Source organism: Lepidochelys kempii, chromosome 6 (assembly GCF_965140265.1).
Source record: "Lepidochelys kempii isolate rLepKem1 chromosome 6, rLepKem1.hap2, whole genome shotgun sequence".
Taxonomy (NCBI): Eukaryota; Metazoa; Chordata; order Testudines; family Cheloniidae; genus Lepidochelys; species Lepidochelys kempii.
This window is the reverse complement of record NC_133261.1, coordinates 79,788,817-79,811,899: the sequence shown is the minus strand read 5'-3', so window position 1 is coordinate 79,811,899 and position 23,083 is coordinate 79,788,817. Positions and strand designations below refer to the sequence as shown.

The following is a 23,083-nucleotide window of genomic DNA, read 5'->3' as shown; positions in this document are numbered from 1 at the left end:
ATACATTAACAGAATCTGAATTATGTTTGGATCATTTGGTACCTATGAGTGAGCCTAAGGAGTCCAGGAGTGATGGGAATGGATAGTCAGGCTAGGGGCACCAAGTCAGCTCAGTTTCACTTCTAAACTGGAGGGGAGAAGGCAGGGCACAGGATACTTTAATCTGAGCCTTGTACTTCCTTCAGGTTATACTGGCTCATTGATTTCTATGACAGGATGTGACAGTTTTCAAAAATGCAAACTGAAGCAGCATGGCAGATACTAAGGGCTTAGTCCTCAACTGAGCCAAGCTTACATACAATGCAGCTGGGAAAAAGTTCTCTCTAAGACACCTCTCTTTCCTCTGATCCTGAGCTGACCACCTCTATCTACTAAATTACATTGGCTGGAGCAGCCCCCTAGAGATTTCTGTTTTGGCCAAAGATCTAGCGGAGCCCCACGTGTCCCACCCACTCCTAGTCCTAAATTTTCCTTGTTACATGCTTAAATGCTATAGTGATTAGAGCAATAGACAAATCTAGATAGATGCACATCACACTCACTCTTGTCAGTAGAATTCTCATGCTAAGGAATGACTTTAACAGTCCCCACAAGGTATGTATGTAATGTTCTACTTTAGGGTGCACACCAAGACAACTGAGCTAATAAAACTGGAAGTCAATCTTTTTTGCAGTAAAGGTTTTCTCTATAGGCGGGGCACTGAGCATAGGCACATTCTCCTCATTTATAAGCAATTCCAGAGTCATGAAAGATAGTAATAATTTCCAACATACATCCTTGCTAACCGAAGCCATTCTTTTTCAAAAATACTTGTTACAAAAATTTCATTTTAAAAGTGACTTACAAATGAGACTGGGGCTCAGATCCTCAAAACATATTTAGCTTGTATTGATTTCAATGGCAATCAGGTGCCTAAATACCACTGAGAATCTGGGCCTTAGACACTTGAAAAGGCTTCCTGAAAAAACAGTTTCCAACGTGCAAAATGAACACAAACTTTTACCATTCAGTGGGGTCTTTGTCTCAACCAGGTCCTTTCATTTCTCAGGGTGGTTATTCTGGACCACTCACTAAAGGGTATAAATACTTCACCAATATCAAGGTTTAAGGTTATTTTATGCAGTGTTATATAAATAGATTCTGTTCAAGCTCACACACTCTTAAATATGGTGAATAAAAACACTGACCGGGCAATATCCATTCATATTTCCAAACAGTAGCCAATACATGTCCAAAAGGAAGACTCCTTGGCAACTAAGCATTCTCCCAATACTCTTGTTTCAGTATTCTTGTATGTGTCCTCAGCTAAAGGGGATGACTTTTTAAGGACCTCTCTCTCCCTATCCAACTCAGCATCCCAAATGTATGTGGTAGGTCTCACTTTAGAAAACACAGTGTAATATTGTTCAATAGGATGGGGAGGTTGCTTACTGTAACTGGAGGTTCTTCGAGATGTATGGTCCCTATTTGGATTCCAAAGGCGGCGTGCATGCGCGCCATGTGCCGAAACTGTTTGTAGTAGTATCCATTGACTCTCACGTGTTTCGGCCGTGTGGTGCGTCTAAGGCTTTAAGAGGGGATGGAGGGAGGGTATTGGAATCCAAATAAGGACCACACATTTCAAAGAACCTCCAGTTACAGTAAGCAACCTCCCCTTCTTCTTCGAGTGCTGGTCTCTATATGGATTCCAGACATGGGAGACTAGAGAGCAGTGTTCAGCATGGAGGTGGGTGCGAAGACACGCAAGAAGTCACAGTCTGTAGAATGGCATGGCCAACTGCCACATCCGCTCCTGGGGCGATGGCATCATGAGTGGAAAAGATGTGGACAGAAGACCACATGGCCACCTTACAAATGTCCTGCCATGGTACATCTGCGAGGAAGGCATTAAAAAATGGGAACATCTATAGCTCTTAGGGTTTTGTAAAAAGTGCTTATTGACAGTTTGCATTTCAGTCAACTTGGGACAATGAAAATATATTATTCAATTTCATTATCTGTCTCTCATTCATTAGCACAACGCTGCAAACACTAAAAGGAGATGTTAAATCCCAAGAAAATACTGTCTTTCAAAAACAAGGCACCAAGACCTAAATTACGGACTTGAACTTGTGTTATATTTTCATATGAGAAAAAAAGGTCAACAGTAACTATATGCATTTTTGGAGGAAAGATTTCAATATATTTAAATCATGAAGGCTGTTGGCTTTGAATGGAAGGATTCAAAAAGCCAAAGCTTTCCAACCATTCAGTAAACTATCCATTCTCCCAAACTTCAGAAATTTGATCCCCTCCCCTTTCAATAAAATGAAACCTATCACACTTCCCCTACATTAGAAATGTACATTGGTATACCGACCTAACCGTTGACCTAGCTACCACCTCTCAGTGAAGTGGATTACCTATGTAGATGGGAGAACCTCTCCTGTCGGTGTAGATAACATCTATACTGAAGCACTACAGCAGGACTGCTTCAGCATTTTAAGTGAAGACATACACTAAGTTTATAGACCTTTAACTCTTCTCCCCTCCCACTCCTTACCTTGTTAGTCCCTCAAACCCCCAGGGAGGCACGCCCCAGCCTTTGGGAAATGAGGATGCAGTAAAGCAGTAATTCAAATGTTTGCTATTTGTACTAAACTATCTCTGTTCCCTTCCAGTGGCAATCCCCTTCACAACTCTCCCCACCATTTTAGGAGCAAATCTACACCCATACTCTCTGGGTCTAGCAGGGCTCTGGACACAGCAGAACAATTACAAATTGCTTCACATGCACTGGGGAGCCAAGTCTCCTGGAGACCATGCAGAAGGGTCTGCACATGTAGCATAGCTCAACATAGACTGTGTGCGCATCAGCGTGTGGGGTGGGCATGCGGAAATAGCCAGGGGGCCTGCAAATACATTCAAAAGTATCTTCTCATTCCTTTATTCCTTCTACATCTTCTCCAGTTGCTGTAGGCATTCAGTCAGGCTCTGTACTCTTGTTACTGAGATAGTTCCTGACTCCATATTGTCGCCCAGTGGGCCAGTTTACCTCTATTATATTCTCTGATTTTCATTATACTCTGCTTTATTATATTCAGCAGTAATTCAAGGAACCTAGAGGCTTGTAAACTGTAAGACACTGGCTTTAGCAGTTAGCATAAGGCTTGACGCCTACAAACTTTGGCATAGATAAACTTAGGAAACCCATAAATTTTGGAGAACAGGAAGTAGAATGTAATGGGGAATTTTGTCTATAATGACATCAGCCAACCATAGAAATACGAGCTAACACCAGCTTCTGGAAAGTTTTGGACAGAACATCCAACTGCAAGAGTGCCAGAGCAACAAATTAACATATATGATAATGACATGAAATCAAATATATTAACCTATTAAAAAAGGACACCTTAACATTGGTAAGGGGAGGAAATAGAAATAAGGAAGAGGGGGAAAACCCCTAATGAATAGACATGGTGACAGCATAACATATTATAAAAGGAGCACCCCAGGGCAGTAGGAGAGGGAGATGCAGACCTTGGGAGAGGCCAGAATGATGACCACTGGTGAAGATGAGGAAGGTGATGGTGATGAGGAAGATGATGGCTAACATTTCAGGTTGTTCTGCAAGGGATGGTGAGAGTATGGATGTTCAGATGTACTTGCTGTATTATCTCTATCTATCTTATTGAGTTAGAGTGTTTGTGACTTTGCTAAATGTATTAATAAATTTGTAAATATAAGCATTCCTATAGTGTGAATGTTGCATCTGTGCACATAATTTCCCAACTATATAATAATTTTAATAATACTGGGCCTGATCTTGGGACAAGAACCTGTCAACTCTCAAAGTGATAACTGTAAATTCTTATTCCTAATCCATAGACCAGGCTACAATATTCAACTACCTATTTTAGAGAACCCCCCCCTTCAGTTGCTTCATTAATTATGTACAAGTACCGTATGCTCCCGCTCCAATTTTTTTTTAAAGAACCAAGATAGATTGTCAGACACTCAAATATTTATAGAAAATAGGTTGGAAAGCAGAGATGACCCTCAGCTAAGCTGGTCACATGTTGCTCGAAGGCCTTGTACTATTCATCCCTGATTAAACATATGCATGTTAGTTTATGAAACTATCACTCATATATTTAACTCTGCATCATTCACCCCTCCACTAGCAGATAGAAAAAAAATGCACAGGTTCTTTTTAAATTTTCTGGTAAAAGTGATGGATGGAGACACACACACACACGTTTCACAAGTGATTCATTTGCTGGTTTGGCTGAGAGTTCAGAAAACAAACGTAGCAGCTCGCTAGATATTGTGACGTGCAATAGTGGAGACATGGGAAGGGAGATTCATTTTAATGAAGATGATGGGCGTGGGGTTCTCCTCATACATCATGTTGGCAGTGTGTGTGTGTTCAAGTTTTGCTTCTAATTGTATTTCTTTACATTTGATTCTCATTTTACTATAAAGATATTAGGAAAACTTAATGTTTTAAGCTTCATTAGTATGAATGATTCTCTTGTCTATATTTTGTGAGGAACTCTTGTTGGCAATTTCACAACTGAATATCTTTCCTTTGCCAGCAAAGAATATGAAGGATGGTCCTATGTTTACTGCTTTGTCTGCAAATCTACTAGGAAAGAAGCGTGTGTTTCATTGAATCACTTGCCAAGTTGGCAGACGCTGATGCCGAATCAGCGGAAAACCTTTTACTCCCTAGGAGCTTATGAAGGATGCACGTTTGGAAGTTACCCCAGAAAATCCACTCAAGCACTGTCTCAATACATGTTTGATGTTTTGCAGACCCAGTTCCTATGGGTGGAAAACAACCTTCACCTTTACTCAATGTTACTTTATCATGGGCAATTACTGTCTCTCAAAATAAAGATGAAAGTTTTTCTATTGCCTATGACGACATACTAGGAACAGTAACAGAAGGCAGCAATGAAACGAGCACAGCTAGCACATGGTCTTATGCTGCTCCCAAAGCCCCAGTTCAGCAAAGCACTTAAGTCTGTATTTAACTCCCCTGGAAGTCAATGGCACTACTCATATGTCTAACTTTAGGCACATGCTTAAGTATCTTGCTGAATTAGGGCCCACACCCACATCTCTGCATAGAAGCATAGGCAGTTTGGTTCCGAACCTCTCCACTGTACACTTTATATGTAAGCGTTAGGGAAAGTGAATGTGAAGTGGGCCTGAAGATAATTACTTAAAATCACTAGAAGTTTGATGGTTGAATCAGTGAACATATTAAAAATTTCTACTTTTTCTATCTAAATAATTAAAAACAAGTATAAAAACATTTTTACTAAATGAGTCATGAAAGAAAAGCACTTATCACTTGAGATGAATAACTACAAAGTATTGATACTGATAAGAATTCAGTACCCATTAATATTTAACACTATTTACCATTCATTAAATTTGTTGACTGAAATATTCAGTGAAAAATATGCGGAACAGATCGCATTACACAGCCAGCTATTAATAAGGTCCAACTTATTTTTGCTCTGTCACCATCTCCAGTCGGTGCCCAAAACATATTGGAGGGTAAAGATCACTTTTCAGTCTCAGTCTCAGCTTCACTGTCTTCACTATCACTATCTCTTCCTGGATGCTCTGGCATTTTCCGATGCTCTCCCTCTTCTTTCACCGTCTCTCCCTCTTCCTTCACTGTCTCTTCACTCTCCACTGGTGTGCTCTTGGTTTCAACTTCCACTTCTGCTTCCTGTTGAACTGTTTCACTTTCTTCAACCAGGGCGGGTGGGGGCAATAAATCCTGCTAATGTAAGAGGAGGATTATTCAACACACACAACTTCAGGTTTTATGATGACTTGTATACCAATTTCTGTTTTAGCTCTAATTGCTCACTTTAGATCTAAGACCTAAATACCTTTAATCATTTGTGCATAAAATCAGAAACACTAACCACCAAAGTCATAAATGTCTTTCTCCCTTACATTCACAAGTATTTACTGTTTCTGAACATTAGGGAACAATTAATGAAACCCCTATAGAGATATGAATGAAAATGAATTTAGCATATACTCATGTCTTACCAGTTCATGCTTCTTTCCAGATTAACTAAATCTTATAAAAGAAGGGGGAAAATTCACCCCTAGTAAATTGGGGGTAGTGGAATTCACTCAAACACCCAGGTAAGGATAAAAGGGGTAAAAAACCAAAGGTGATGTCATGGAGGGGTCTACTATAGACAACCTAAGTAGGAAGAAAAGGTGGATTACACATTTTTTAAACTAACAAAATCATCCAAAACACAGTACTTGGTGGTGATGGGGGACTTCAACTACCCAGACATCTGTTGGGGAAACAATACAGCAGAGCACAGATTATCCAGCAAGTTCTTGGAATATACCGGAGACAACTTTTTATTACAGAAGGTGGAGAAAGTGACTAGGGGAGAAGCTATTCTGGATTTGATTCTGACAAACAGGGAGGAACCGAGAATCTGAAGGTGAAAGGCAGCTCAGTGAAAGCAATCATGTAACGATAGAGTTTATGATTCTAAGGAATGGTAGGAGGCAAAACAGTAGAATACAGAAATTGGACTTCAAGAAGGCAAATGTCAAACTCAGTGAATTGGTCGGTAAGATCCCATTGGAAGCAAGTCTAAGGGAAAGAACAGTTCAAGAGAGTTAACAGTTTTTTAGAGACATTATTAAGGGCACAAGAGTAAACTATACCAATGCATAGGAAAGATAGGAACTATGGTAGGAAGCCACCCTGGCTTAAACAGGAGATCTTAAGTGACTTGAAACTCAAAAGGGTCCTCTGCAAGAAGTGGAAACTAGGTCCAATTACAAAGGATGAATATAAAAAAACAACACAAGCATGTAGGGACAAAATTAGGAAGGCCAAGGCACAAAAATAGGTTAAACTAGCTAAGGATATAAAGGGTAACAAGAAAGCATTTTACAAATATATGAGAAGCAAGAGGATGCCCAAGGACAGGGTTAGGCCCATTACTAAATGAGGAAGGAAAGACAATGACAGAAAAGGTAGTGATGGCCAAAGTCTTAAATGTATTTTTTTGCTTCAGTTTTCACCAAAAAAGTTAGCAGTAATTGGACGACTAACATAGTGAACATCATTGTAAATGGGGTAGGATCTAAGGCTAAAATAGGAAAGAACACGTTACGAATTACTTAGATGTCTTCTAGTCAGCAGGGCCTGATAAAATATATCCTAGAACACTTAAGGAACAGGCTGAGATTTCTGAGCCACTAAGTGATTATCTCTGAGAACTCGTAGAGGATGAGAGATACACCAGAGGACTGGAAAAGGGCCAGTATAGTACCTATCTATAAACAGGAGAATAAGTATTCCTGAGGGAATTGTGCACCAAACACAAACATTCTGTGCAAAATATTTTAAAATGCTGCATATTTTATTTGTCAATAAATAAATGTGGAGGCTCCAGCATGGCAGTGGGGAGCACAGCACGCTGGCTGCACGGAGGTAGGAGATCACCCTACAGCCTCCGCCAACTCCTCCCCCACCCTCGGGACATGGACTCCGCGGTGAACCTGCAGTCGACCCTGACCCGGCGTAAGGGCCTGGCCTGCCCCAGAAACACCCCAGGGACCTGGCGCTTCTGCATCAGGAGCACCAAGATAGCGAGCGGGAGGGACACAGTTCTGCATGTATGCCCAGCCCTGGCCCCCAATCCAAGTGTGGGGCAGGCAGGTTCAGCCCGGCTGAATCCAAGTGTGGAGTGGCTAAGTGTGAGGGGATCCAGGTGCGGGGTTAGAAGGTTCTGTGTGGGGCAACTGGAGTGTGGGTGGCTTGGTGGGGGGCATCCGGGGTGTGTGTGTGTGTGTGTGTGTGGTGGGGGGCAATCTGGATACACAGGAGCTCACTGGGGGTTTCTGGGTGCAGGATGAATAGAACTCTGCAGGGGGGTCCAAGTGAAGGTAGTTGGGACTCAGTGGGGGCATGTGGATGTGAGGGGGATGGTGCTCGGTGGGGGGTCTGGGTGCAGGGGGGTTCGGGGTCCCGCGGGTGGGGGTTTGAGTGGAGTGGCTCAGCGGGGGTCTGGATGCAGGGCGGTGGAGCTTGGCAGGGAGGTCTGGGTGCAGGGAAGGGTGGGGCTTGGCAGGGTGCAGTTTGGGTGTGGGGTAGTGAGGCTCATCGGGAGGGTCTGGGTATGGCGGAGTCTGGATGCAGGGGGGTTGGGTGGACAGGGGAGCAGCTTTCCATACATACAATGGCCCCTTACCCATTGCTCCTCAGCCACAGGAAACAGAAAATGGGGGGAGGAGAGGTGTGCGTAGCTTCCTGCAGCTGTGGGAGGTTCTGCCTTAGCCCTGGCCACTCCTTACAGGGGAAGAGCAAATCCCATTTCCCCCCCCAGCACAGCTGACACCAGCTGTGAAACTAGATGGAAAACCCAGGGAATCATAGACCAGTCACCTTAACTTTGGCACCCAGAAAGATAATGCAGCAAACAATCAAACTATCAATTTGTAAGCACATAGAAGAAAATAAGGTGATGGTAACAGTCAACATGGATTTCTCAAGAACAAATCATATCAAGCCAACCTAATATATTTCTTTTACAGGGCAACAAGCCTTATGTATAGTGGAAAGCAGCAGATGTCATATTTCTCTACTTTAGTAAGGCTTTTGTCTCATATGACTTTCTCATAAACAAACAAGATAAATATAGCCTAGAAGAACCTATTATAAGATGGGTGCACTACGGGTTGGAAAACTGTACTCAGAGAGTAGTTATCAATGGCTCTTAAATGAGCTGCAAGGGCATATCAAGTGGCTCCCACAGAGATCTGTTCTGAGTCCACTTCTATTCAGTATCTTCATAAATGACTTGCATAGATTACACTTATAAACTTTGCTGATGATACCAAGGAAGGAGGGGCTGCAAGCACTCTGGAGGACAAGGTTAGAATTCAAAATGATCTTGACAAATTGGAGATATGGTCTGAAATAAAGAGGATGAAATTCAACAATGACAAATGCAAAGTACCTCACTTAAGGAATAAAGAACTACAAAAACACAAAATGGGAAATGACTGCTTAAGAAGGAATACTGCAGAAAAGGAACTGAAAGTTATAGTGGATCAACCTAAATATGAGCCAACAATGTAATATTGTCACAAAAAAACAAAACATCATTCTGGGATGTATTAGCACATGGATCTGAAACTCAGATCACTACGAGGAACACATAAGGACTAGTACATCGGCCCAAGGGCCGCATCACTAAAACCTTTTCATACAATGATACAAAAGTATAGTCAAAAACAAAAAAAAAATGAAGAGTAATATAGTATGCTATTAAAAGTCAATGTATTAACTTTTTAAAAACTGTAATACGAAGAGGGGTTTTAATAAAATATAAACACCTGTAACTATTCCTTATGTGGTCGGTAACATTGATGATGATCTACACTAACAGTCTATCAACACAGCTGTAATGGTAGGAACTTTTTAAAGTAACTATTCATATAAAATACTTTGCCACTTTTAACAAACATTCTTCCCAACTACTCACAGCAAAGAATCATACATGCTGAACTTCATTCCTCAGATTGCTCGTCTAGTCCATGAGGCCCTGCCCCTACCCCGCTCCCTCCCTGCCCCTATTCCAACCCCTTCCCCAAATCCCTGCCCCGGCCCTGCCTCCTCTCCGCCTCCTCCCCTAAGCGCCCCTCCTGGAAAGTTCTAAGCACTGCCGAACAGCTGTTTGGTGGCAGGAAACGCTGGGAGCTAGGCAGAGGAGCGGGGACGCAGCGCACTCGGGGAGGGGAGCTTAGCAGCGCCTATGGCGGGCCACCGAAATAACTCCAGGAGCCGCATGCGGCCCGTGTGTTTGAGACCCCTGTATTAGCAGGAGTGTTGTAAGCAAGATACACTTCCACTTTACTCAGCACTGAGGCAGCCTCAACTGGACTACTGCATCTAGTTCTGGGCACCACACTTCAGGAAAGAAGTGGACAATCTGGAGAAAGTCCAGAGAAGAGCAACAAAAATTATTCGAGGCCTAGAAAACTTAACCTACGATGAAAGATTGAAAAAATTGGGTTTATTTAGTCTGCAGAAGAGAAAGCTGAGGGGGGAAGACACAATAATTCTTCAAGTACGTAAAAGGTTGTTAAAAAGGGGAAGGTGATAAATTGTTCCTCTTAACCTCTGAGGACAGGACAAGAAGTAATGGGATTAAATTGCAGAAAGGGAGATTTAGGTTAGACATTAGGAAAAACTTGCTACCTGTCTGGGTAGTTAAACATTGGAACAAATTACCTAGAACCAAATTACCTAAGTTGTGGAATCTCCATCATTGGAGGTTTTTTAAGAGCAAGTTAGACAAACACCTGTAAGGGATGGTCTAGATTATGTGCAGTCCTGCCTCAGTGTAGTGCACTGGACCTATTAAGATCCCTTTCAGTCCTGCATTTCTATGATTCTAAGGTACATCAGTGGGCTGCGCTATGCCTTCTTCCTACTCCACGTATGGCTTGAAACAGGAAGCACAGCCCCTTCACAAACCTTCGCTCAGACATTTACAACCACTGGGTATTCTTGAGATCTGATCCAGAAATCCTTTTCCAGGTCTGTCTTCAACAACTCTCTGTACCATCCTATTTGTAGCCTATATGTAGCTAGCACAATGCCCCTTCCAGGGAAACACGATCACACAGATTAAAAGGTGTGGAACGTGTTGTACAGGCTCTCCACACTTGTGTGATTTTTATCCAAAACAAAGAACTCAGAACAGTAAGTCTGAGTAGTTGATAGAGCAATCCTTAGATACCCCATATTCCATCACAGCAGTATTGTGAAGATTATTTAATATATGCAAAGTGTTTTTGTCCTCAGGTGGGAAGGTACTAAGTAAGTACAAAGCATTAAGAGCAGTAGTATGGATAACAGCACTATGGATACCTGGCAGAGAAGACTGAAGATACGATCAGCTGAAAAAGATTGCTAGTGCTGGGCACAACTCCAGGTTAAGGAGAGATGTGAATGTATGATTCAGCTACATGATGGGCACTTTCTGGTAATACTGAGAATGGTTTTAATGAACTCAAAGTTCAGACAGCTCCAAAAGAGCATTGTTTAGTTGTGTTTGCCTAAAAGGAGTTTTCCTTCACACTATAAATTATATATTTAATTACAGTGAAATCTTATCTACAATTAGCTGACATTGCTATTATGTGTTTATGACAACGATGATGAGATCTATGTAGCTGTTATTATGGCTAATTATGAAGGTAGAGAAATAATCTTATGAACTTAGAAGTTACCATATGGGTCTTTATAATGTATGGTGAATACCAATTATGGACATGTGAAAAAGATTAATTTCTCAAACTGAGATTCTTTTATCCTTACTAAAGATATGCTTCCTGTGAAGGCAGATGTAAACTGGGACTCCTATGATGCACCTGGTCCCATTTTGCCTCCCGTGTGATTACTGACATTTCTTTTTTGTAAGAATGGATTACTATAAAATCAAAAGTAACCTCTTGTACTAAAATGGATTATGGAAAACACATTACAATGCTTTCTAATATCTGCATTTCCCCCCAGTTTTTGGCTCCATTTTTTCCTGCAGGGAGAGCATGACTCATTGTCACAGTAGGAAACAACTAGTTGCACTGCTAGTGTGGCTATTAAGGAGTTAGTTTTAGATGCTAGCAATGGTACAGCAACTCCTCACTTAACGTCCTAGTCATGTGTTCTTGCAAAATGCAACTTTAAGCGAAATGATGTCAGGAGAATCCAATTTCCCCATAAGAATTAATGTAAACGGAGATGGGGGGGGGTTAGGTTCCAGGAAAAAAAATTTCACCAGACAAAAGACATATACACACATGTGTGTGTATGTATGTGTATATATATACACACACACACACACACACAGAGATATATATACACACACACACACACACACACAGAGATAAATACAGTATAAGTTTTAAGTAATTTTAAACAAACAATTTAATACTGTACTCACCAATGATGATTGTGAAGCTTGGTTGAGGCAGGGGCGTAGCGGGGTCAGGGGTTTTCCCACTTGCTAGCAGGACCACTGGGTGGGCGGAGCAAGCCCCCACGCCCCAGCCCCACTTCCCGGCAGGAACACCGGGTGGGCAGAACGGAGCAAGCCCCCGTGCCCTGACCCGGGCACCGGCAAGAACGCCGGGTGGGCGGAGCGGGGGGAGCCAAGCAGTATTATAAGGGAACATTGCAGGACTTTAAAGGAGTATGTTCTCTAATAGGTCAGCAACCTAATAACGAAACGTTAACTGGGAGGACTTTAAGTGTGGAGTTACTTTAGTTAGATGCTAGCAAAATTATGAAAGCATCTGTAAGTTCTTTTACATTCTTAGGTGCAAAGAGCTATGCAAGTGCAAAATATCATCTTTAGTGCCTGATGCCACACACAACTGTTTCTAGCATGAGCACTACTTAAATGATTATTTTTATTATTTCAACTGCTGTAGGACCCTAATCAATGATCAAGAACCCACTATACAAATCACCACAAAGACTGTTCCCGCCCCAGAGAGCTCACAAACTACAATTTAGACAATAAGCAGCAGGTGAATAAACTGACAACTGAGGAAGGAAGGGATAAGAAGGGGAAAAAGAGGCAGAGACGTGTCTGCATAAATTAGTGCCCACTGATGATTGCTGTGTTGGCTGCTAATCAATACTTGGACCCTTCTGCATAATTATCTGCTAGCAAACCCTATCCCTGACTCTTTGCATAAATGATGAACCATCTCTACCTACCATATGGAACTGCAGAACCACATCATCACCACCACATAGCAAGAGAAAGAAAGACGCACTTACATAGGTTTTGGATAGTCGTGGAGATAGCCAGACAACTGGCTGCGGTGGGAAGAGGAGTGGACTGGTCTGCCTCAGGTGAGAGTGGCGGTATTGGAAGAGAAGAACTAACTAGGGGACAAACTCCATACCACATGATGTGTATATTCTATTTTCCTTTAAAAATGAAGATTTTTATTATTGCAACTGTTTCTTTTTAAAAACATTGGTCTTCCACTGAGTTTGATGGATGAGGTAGTCACTTATTGTGGATCCTGGGATGAGACCAAAGTCCATTTTCAGACTTGCAGCCCCATCTGCAAGTGCCACAGGTGAAGACAATTGTAGATGAATGTGTGCTGCTTTTAACTTTGCAGATTACACCTCTCTCCTTGACTGCAGCAATCAGCATGCTCTTAAAATTTTTCGTTCTGAGGTGGCAGAGCTACCACCATTGGGCCTTGTCATGGACCTAAGAGCTCCCTGGTCAACACTGACAGACAGGCCTTGAGAGAGTCTTTGTAATGTTTTCTTGGTCTGCCCCTAAAATGAGTTCCAGTCTGCCATTCTCTGTAAAAGACCATCTTCAGTATTCTGTCAGCTATATGGACCACATGACTGCAGCACCTTAGCTGCGCTCTCATTATAAAAGCTTCAATGCCTGTGATGTTGCAGCATTCAAGGGCTTTGGTGTTTGGAACCAAATCTTGTCATTTAATTCCCAATATCTGCTGTAGACATCATAGGTGGGATTGGTCCAAGTGTTCTATGTGGCATTGATAGTCCACATATCTCAGCCATAGAGGAATCTGGTGATGACGATTGCACAGCAAACATCAATTTTTGTTTGCAGTCTAGCACCGTGTTCATTCCAAAGATGACACTAAAGTTTACCGAAGGCATTGCTGGCTGCCCCAATGTACTTCCTAATGTTGTCGTCAAATCATTCCATTTGGTGAAGCTACACTGCCTAGGTAGCAGAATTTGTCAATGACCTTGAATGATACATCATCAATAGACACATCTGCCTTTCCTTTTGTAAAGGTGAATAATGTTGGAAACTGTAAGTTTCTGTGGCACAGTCTCCCTTTCCTAAAACCTTAAGTAGAGGTCAGTGATGTTCCTGATCAGCTTGTGGTCTCCATATTTGAAGATCTCCACAGGAATACCAGCTGGATCTACTGCTTCACCATTTACCACCTGCTTGACAACTTTCCATACTTCACATATGTTCGGTGGAACTGAGAGTTGGTCTTGAACTGAAAGTTCTTCAAGATCATCAAGTGCTGATGCTGATTGTAATGTATGGACAGTTCAGAACCTTATTAAAGTGTTCAGCCATCTTTTCAGAATTTGACCACAGTCCTCCTTCAGCAGAGACTCATCCGCATTCCATACAGGGGTGATACCATTACACTGCGGGCCATATGCAGTCTTCAGCTCATCAAAAAAAAACATTTGGAGTCTTTTTGGTCTGCCAATGATTGAAGCTGTTCGGCTTTCGTTTTACACCAGCTGTTCTTCATATGGGGAAGCTTAGCTTGCATGTTATATTTTAAATAGCTCATTAACTACACAATACATTGTTCTACACTTTCTCCCACATACCTAGCACAAATTCGTTTTTAAAAAATAACTCTTGTATGAAGAGAGGCCACTGCTCAGAAATGTTAAACTTCTTTAGTCCACTGATGGACAACTTCCAGCTGTGTTACCCCAGTAACTGCTGCATTGATACTATTGTACTTGAAGACACCCGAATAATATATCAGTGTTGGTTGTGTTTTGTTTTGTTTTTTTTTAAAACATAAAACAGTTCTTGCTCCTTCCTCCAAATAACTCTTGCCAGCAATAAAATTTGATTCCTTACCACCATTTTGTTTCTATCCATCACACTCATATATTTGCTAATACAAAGGGAGTTTTGAGTGATTGTGTTGCAGGAAGCTTTTTTAATTAAAAAAGGAATCACTTCCACCCTGCCTCACTGATCTAAAAAGCTACAGGGACTATGGAAACCAATGTAAGATAAGAGGAGGTACATCAAATTTTAGCCTACCCATCTCAAAAGCACTCCTTGAATGGGTTATTTTCTACAGTGAATTACATTTTAAATGCATGCTTCCCAAAATTTATAAGCCTGCTTACCTGTCTGTAGTGGCGTGTACTCTGTATCATGTGCATATACATGTTGTACACAAAGTTAGCCATCTGAGGCATGTTCTTTATAACATGTACTTGGTGAGAAGGTCTTTCTCCATTCTAGGGGAAAAATAAGAACAGTTAACGTTCAGTAATACAGAAACACCACAATGGATCTTCAGACAGGTGCTTTTCCCATGTTAGGGAAGACCTGGAAAAGCACTAAAGTGAAATTAAATGTATTTTAAACAAGACTGTGTGGAGGGACGGGGACTAGGTTCTTGTCTAGATATGCAGCTCCTATAAATGTAATGGAAGGTTATCTATCTATGCGTCAAGAGAAAGATGCATCATTTGATTTGGAAAATTTGTAAAGGCATAGGCAAAAAAATTACAAAAATAGTCACCTTAGAAACACCTTTATTTTTTTACATGCGCATATTGCCATAGGGGCTGAAAGTCCCATTGCTATGCAGCATCAACTGTTTAATTTAATTTACGGTAGCAATATTAACCTACAGGTTTGGAACATTAACCTCTTGATTCCAAGATACCAAAGTGGCCACTTGCAAAAGGAGGAACAAATACCATTATAATCTAGAAACACAGACTAAAATTCCACTGTTATATTTGTAACTTCTATCCTATCATTCCAGGAAAACACATCTATTAGATTCCAGATATCTCAATTCAATATATGTGACACAATCACACAAAAGAATTCAAGTAAAAGACAGTGATGATTAATAGATCAAACAATACTTCTCAATATGTTGTGTCAAATGTTCAGTGTATACTTCTCTTATTAAGAAGCCACGTGTTTTATTTCAAATAATTTATATGACTCCTAGTAGTGGTTTTAGCTGGAACAAAATATACAACATACTGTACTCATTGTACTGAAGTGTTTAATGTAAAATAAAATATATTGTAGATTCACAGTGTTGCACAAGAAAGCTCAATAAGAAAACATGCACAACTGAACGAAATTATGCCTATAACTAAAATACAAACAATTCAATTAATGACAGCTGGTGCAACATGGCAAATTCCTGGGCCATAATTATCCAAATGACATTTGTCTGTAAAGAGTAAGCTTTGCAATCCTGTCTCTTTTACTATGCACCCAGTGAAGAAAGTGGACTGCTAACACACTATTCTACGTAGTACAATTTAGAACAGATGTGCTTACCTGTCTGATCGTTGGAAAATACTCTGAGGGAATTATATGCAGTTGAAGGGGTCGAGCTGCGAGTTGGCTGAAAGCTGGAGTTAGCTCAAAGCAGTTCTGGAACAGGGATACTCTTGCAAAGATATAAAGCCCAAGCCGGGCTCTTGACATAGCAACCACTAGACGTCTGACATCCCTTCAGGAAACAAAACATCAAATAGATCATGGTTTTTTTACTACCTACAGTGCTTTGATTGCCACTGAAATGTCTTCATAGAACATTAATCTCACAGCCACACATAATTAAAGGACATATACAGCATTAGGAAATCTGTAGATATAAGGGAATATCTTTCTCAGTTTTTTCAAGTTTATTCTAGTATTTACAGTAAAGGTTTACATTCGAGTTCATATACAGTAACAAGACGTTTCTACAAAACTGTGTCCATCTTTTTCCTCCAAAGCCTCTTTTTTCCTCCACAGCTGAAGTGCAGATATTCTAAAACGTGCACATCAGAAGGGAACGTCAAAAAGGCCAAACACCTCTCAGATACAAATCAAGCCCAGACAGACCATTTTCTCAAGATTATTTCAAGCCTTTACTTGAACTAGCATTGCATTCCCTACTATTTTAATAAGGTAATATTAAGTTCACTGTACCTACAATAATATGCACAAATTACAGTATTTAGATAAAACCCAATAGTGAAGGGCAAAGTGGCTGTGAAGTGGGTACCAGACAGCTATATATGAAATTGGTTTTGAGCTTCTTTCAATAAGTCACATTAAATTTTGTTACTACAATTTATTACATAATTTGTACATGTAATACGGACAGTCCTTACCAGAAATTCTGCTCTGGTAAAATTAGGCAAAGTGAATAATGCATTTTAATGTATTTGGGAAGTTATTTTCTTACATACCTAAGATGACCAACAGCTTTGGTTCGCACTAATGAAAGGATAATATAATCATTTTGTTGACCTTGAAATCTGTCTACAGTTGTCACCTAAAAGGCAAAAAGAAAGATAAATTAAGATTAACTCATCTACTGTATCTTCCAAAAAATATTTGCATTTCCAAAGGTATTAAGAACAACTTAGAATTGTAGAAGCAAACTGGCCTCCTGCAGCAAAAAGTTTCATGCCAAACTGATGCTGAACGTTGACATGACTTGGGGAGAGGGGAAGAGCATGCCTTATCTCTCTCTGTTATGGTTCATTTCTTACCACTGCCTCAAAAACATCAACCTTTATGGGCTGGAACTATGACAAACACAATCCCCCCCCCCCCCTTTTTTTTTTTTTTTACTAGAGAGATTGCAGTGGCTTGAAGACTATGAAAGAATGCAAAACAAAAATCAAGGAAGGTATCAATAATATTTGTATTTAGCTCTGATTCAGAGATGAGGCGAGTACCTGCAATTTCCGAAGAAATTAAGAGGAGTTGAACACCTTTAACATTCATTGATGTCTTTTTAAATGTTGGAATACTACTTCTAAGGGGACACCCATAAAATCAGCCTCATGAGCTTCCAGCTATCCTTGGTGGTTACTGGCAAGCGAAAACAAACCTATGTATTTGGGGCTGAATCTATGTTCTTTTACATTTAGCCTGCTGTTAACCATTTTCCTCATATAGTTTTGACATCTGCCATTTAAAGTTCACTGTCACTCAGCTGACCAGCTAACATATCAATTCTAATTGAGCAGCAACAACTGTTAAACAATGGATCTCCGACACTCACCTCTCTATCTTACTTGTTAAGACTAAGTCAAAAGTCACCACTCCCTTTTTGGCAGCAAAACAAGCTTTTGTTTGAGGTATCGAATTATTTCTCAGCCCTATATCTACATGCTCCGTTCAACCAACTAACATTGGGGTAATATTACCAGCAGATTTTGCTATGGCATCACTCTCTTAATACATCAAAAAGCTCATCATAGCCTAAAATCCTGCAACAGATATTCCAAGGTAAATTCAGTGCCCCTTTTGCAGAAATTGGTGTTGTGCATGCAGAATTTCCTTTTCCCCACAGAAATCGGCTGCAGTGCTGCTGGCTGCCACTAGAGGCTGCTGTGGAGGGGTGGGGAGAAGAAGGGAAGAGATGGGTGTCTGGGCTGGGGCGGCCACAGCTGGGCTCTGGTGGGTGGTGGATGCCTGGACTCTGGGGTGTATGTGTGGAATCTGGGCAAGAGGGGGCCCTGTGGCTGCGCTCTACGAGGTAGGGGGTTTGGGTGTATTGGGTGTGGGGGCATCGTGGCTGGGCTCCGGCGGGGGCGGGGGGTTGTGGGTGTCTGGTCCCCCAGCTGGGCTCTGGAGGCATGGGGAAGAGGGCAGAAAACAGGGACAGAGTTGTCATAGGGGTTTCTTTAACTTTCTACTCCTGGGAGAATTTGTGAGTGTGTCTGTATTGTTACAAACATACTCACTGACAGGTATTTTGAAATAAATTACCAAAATAATTGAAGTGTGTGTGATTAGTAGTGTTATTTTGACAAATAAAATTTGCAGAATTTTAAAATATTGTGAGCAGAATTTTTATTTTTTTGGCGCAGAATGCCCCTAGGAGTAAACGGACTCCTACAATTATGTTAGTATTTCTGTTAATTAGGATGTTTAACCAGATATTTCACCAAGTGGGCACCTACACTCTGGAAAGATCTTTTGTTAGTAATTCTGGTCCTTCTGTTATGTAACACTGATAGCCATCTAATTTATCCTTCCTGTATAGCTTGCAACCTGGGAGCACCATATTTCATCTAGTTATACAGCCTACGCAAGAGTCCAAATAAACAAAAGTAAGCAAAAAAATTAATGTACTGTTGAGTAACATCTTGGGAACAGTGGTCTATCCACAGTATCCCAGTGAATATAACATTTGTAGTCATCAAAGAACCCATCACGTAGATATTGGTGAAACTATATAATTATATTGTTTTGTAATTTATAATTCTAAAAAGTCAGAGAATGATAAGTTATTTTGAAAATTACCTTGTTTGGTCGGCCTATAATTGGGTTAGTCCCACAACGCTGATTAATGATATCCCGGATCAGGTGCTTTTGTCCATTATAGGTTGTCAGAATACTTATCTTGTCGGCAGGGTAACCAAGCAGGCACATGTACATGAAGAGTGCTACAACATACTCTGCTTCACCAAGATTCTGCATTTTAAAAGGAAAATAAAACGTTAGTTGGCTCATTTGTGCCTCTGACTTTGGGAGGGAGTCGACACTACTGAGGCATCCTGGTGCATTCAGAAGACACACTGGAAAAGAAGCTAATTGTAGAAAAAAAGAGGAATGAACCAGATAGCCTTAAGTTTCATCCATCTAATTTAGTTTTCTAAAGGGATCGCTGAAAATCCTTAAGTTACCATATTATTGTTAACTGATGTTTCTGTGGTTACAACTGCTGATGCGCTGAGCAATTAAAAATACATAAATTGAATAAAAATTCTTCTGTGACTATGGGTGTATGAACAGATGAATCAAGGAAATATTTACATGAAAAGCTTAATGCTAATAAACTATGTGTAAATATGCTTAATCAGTCCCACCAACCAATAACTTCTTCGAAATGCTCAAATACTCTTAGTTCATTTCAATATAGGATTAAAACTGAAGTTATCAGAAGTCCTTGAATCAGGGACTGTGTCTTGCTTTGTACAGTGGGGTCCTGATCGGGACCTTTGAGTACTACAATATACAAACTAATTTTTCATTTCTTCCTCACGGGAGACAATGTGAAGTTACAACTCTTATTTATACTGCCTCAAAACCATGGAATCATGGTATACAGATACCTCCAATTAAGTAAGTATCATAGTTTTGAATAAGTTTTACGGCTGAGATTTTTCAAAAGTGCTTAGCAGTGATTTAACTCTGATCCTACTGAAGCCATTGGTAAAATGCTGACTTCATTGGCAGCAGAACTAATCTAATGCTGAGGATGTTTGAAAATCCCACCCTCAACCATTCATCCAAAGAACATCATATTACAATTTCAAATTGTTATATTTATATAAATACAGGCTGCAACTCGTCCCTCTTTTCCCTGTTTCATTTCTGATTTACTTGGTTGAATTTATTGCTACAAATACTAGAACACTTTACTCATGGTCTACAAATTCTGGTCACCGTTAAGTCTATACAAAAAGACATACTCTTACATTCATGAACACAAATAGCATTCTGAAAGCCATATTCATCACTGGCTATTAACAAACCTTGAATCACCAATTACACATTCCATGTGCTATAAATACACACACAGTGTGTACAAAAACCTCACATTAAAAAAAAATATCAGAGATTACATGGAAAGGATAAAAACTACTATGATGAGAAAGCGTCTACATTTTTTAGTATTATATCTTCCACAAACTACAGAACAATTAAGTTCTTATGAATAAAGAAAATGAAGGGAAGCTGGTGTTATAGCAGTGATATACTCACTATACCTGAATATTGGTTTAATTTTTAAAAAAGTAAAAGAAGACCTCAGCCATAGTCTACAAACATCTTTATACACCTTAGAAAAATTAAAAGATTCAAAAATAAAATCTTCACAGACACATTCTTGAAAATCCTTACCTGTGTAAATTATATCCAAGACTTACACAATAGGAACCATAACATAGGATCCTATTTTTGTACATCTGTACCACAGTTTTTAATACAAAGCTTTAGGTAAGAAAGGAACAAAGAGTTGATGGTTTGGGGCATTTGATTTTCAGCGCAATAGAGGATGCACATGTGATTAATGGGGCCAGATGAAGATTGCGCTTTATCTAAGCTGGTTGTTGTCTGCGGTATAGCATTTGACATAATTGAATTGTGAATTTCCTAGTGTTTTAATGTTTGCTTTGGTGGTAGTTATACTTGAGGAGCCTGAACTGTTCCACAACATTGTGCTGAAATATACATATCCATGCACACAATATACACACAGTACAGTTTGATCCTTTTGTGAAGGCTGGTTTGGGAAACCATTTTTTGGAACACTATATACAGATCAATAAAAACTGTGACTCTTCCAGTCTGGACGTGTATCTCAAAGCAAATCCTCCTTCTTCCAAGGACAGAGAAACTCTGCCACATATTTTAATGATGAAGCAGATAAACAGGATTATAATTGGCTGTAATTGGCACTGGTACAAAAAACTATTTATCTGCAACAAAATATGCAGTCAACAACAAAAAAAGGTGAAATTACTTCTACTTTTCGGGGGTCGGGAGGGAGAGTCAAGGAAAATCATAGTTCAGTGTAAGAGGCAAACACCACAGACTAATTATTAGAATTTTATGACCTCCATAACTAGATAATCACAAGGACTGATCATTAAAAACTGATTTCCACTGTGTATGCAAAAATATAAAAAAGATGTTAATGCTCTGAAAGCTTACTTAACTTCAGTTAAAGAAATCAATATTCCATCTTCATTTCTTTCCAGATTTAATAAGACATAATGCTGCATTTCTAATAGGGCACTGAATCTCTATTCTTACCTGGTAGAAATAAGGATTGGGTTCAGACTCTCCCACACCATGGAAATCTTCTACATTTATAAGCTGGAAATCATACAGAAATCCGGCGTTTGCGGTTCTGAACTCTGGCAGAAGTTGCACATGAGGCAGATTACCCAGATTCTTATAACGCCAGTTGTAGAGGTTACACAAGCTTTCAGAAAAACAAAAACAAAAACAGTAAGAGAAGCTTGAACTTCTTCCTAGCACAGATGAAAAATATTTCTTAAAAGTCACATGCAAACCAGATAGATACAATCATGTTTCTGTTTTTCTCATCACTATGCCTTGCTTTTCAAAGGTTGCCTGGTATTTTTATTTTAAAGTTTTTTTGCTTCCTTTTCCACAGTAGGAAACTTGGGGTCTCACTTCTCTCTGTTTAATGGGAGGAATGTGGCAAGGTATTTGGAGGATGTGACTGGTGATATCACACATGGCTGTAGTCTGAACTACAATTCTCCCTTCCTTCAACTGAAGGGGCAGGAGATCATGGACATATCTTGCCAAGATCCTCCTGGTAGAGAGTGATGTGAGGACCTGATATTCCCATTTTACAAATGGAGAATGTAGGCAGAGACACACTAATGGCAAAATTTTCAAAAGTGTTTTTAAGTCCCATTTTCAGAAGCGACAGACATTTCGGAGCCTAAGTCCCAATTAAAGTCAACGAGTCTTATGCTGTTAAGTGCAAGTAACTTAAGAAAAAACACCTTTGAAAATTTTGCTGTAAGTAACCTGCCAGAGGTCACACAGGAAGACTGTGGGGGAGCAGGAAATTAAACTCTGGTCTTTTGAATGCCAGGCTAATGCCCTAACCTTTGGATCTTCCTTCCTTCTGAACCAACCAATTCCTTCTGAATCTTCCAAGTGCAAAAGACTATATCTCTCTTACTGCAAATACTAAAGGCAGTTAGGTTCATCCATGGGGATTGAACGTGCCCAATCTACCTTTATACAGAGCCATATGAAAATACTAAATTATTAGTAGATTAAATATAATTTAATGATGATACTTGGGGGCCTTGAAAAGACCATGGTATAGGGAATTGGAAACTACCTCAGATGGGGCAGACTGAGGAGGAGAAGCCAGTCTCAGAAATGAGGTAACATATGTTCCATTCTGTATTCTGACGGCTCCCGCAGTCTGAAACAGTTGGGATGAAACTGCAACAAGAAAAATTGGTAGGAAAGAAGGAAGAAGAAGAAGAATGTTCTTCCACCTCCTCCTCTAAAATTAGTCTATTTTCGGTATACTGCTGAGAGCACCTTCCTGCCAAGGGATGTTTCTGCAAAGGAATGCAGGTCAAGCCTGTGGGGCTTTTGTAAGAGTGTTGAGAGATGACCAGGTGACAGCTTTACAGATTTCCTTTGTGGCGGCTGATGCCCTTTCTGGCCAGGATGTTAACATGAATGTACTG

At 40.3% G+C, this 23,083-nt stretch overlaps 1 protein-coding gene across 4 annotated transcripts in view; it reads right to left on the bottom strand.

Moving 5' to 3' along the window:
* Nucleotides 1-679: 679 nt before the first annotated feature.
* Nucleotides 680-23,083, bottom strand: part of AQR (aquarius intron-binding spliceosomal factor) — a 111,030-nt gene continuing 88,626 nt past the window's right edge. For 2 of the 4 annotated variants that reach the window (XM_073348891.1, XM_073348893.1), the window contains 6 exons: nucleotides 21,648-21,819; nucleotides 19,131-19,301; nucleotides 17,060-17,145; nucleotides 16,158-16,332; nucleotides 14,972-15,085; nucleotides 680-5,782 (listed from right to left, as the gene is read on the bottom strand). In XM_073348891.1, coding sequence (XP_073204992.1) covers nucleotides 5,558-5,782; nucleotides 14,972-15,085; nucleotides 16,158-16,332; nucleotides 17,060-17,145; nucleotides 19,131-19,301; nucleotides 21,648-21,819 — 943 coding nt within the window. In that variant the 3' untranslated portion in view covers nucleotides 680-5,557. Of the gene's footprint in view, nucleotides 5,783-14,971; nucleotides 15,086-16,157; nucleotides 16,333-17,059; nucleotides 17,146-19,130; nucleotides 19,302-21,647; nucleotides 21,820-22,472; nucleotides 22,830-23,083 lie in introns of those variants that run through there. The other 2 variants (XM_073348892.1, XM_073348894.1) reach the window with 2 other exon arrangements.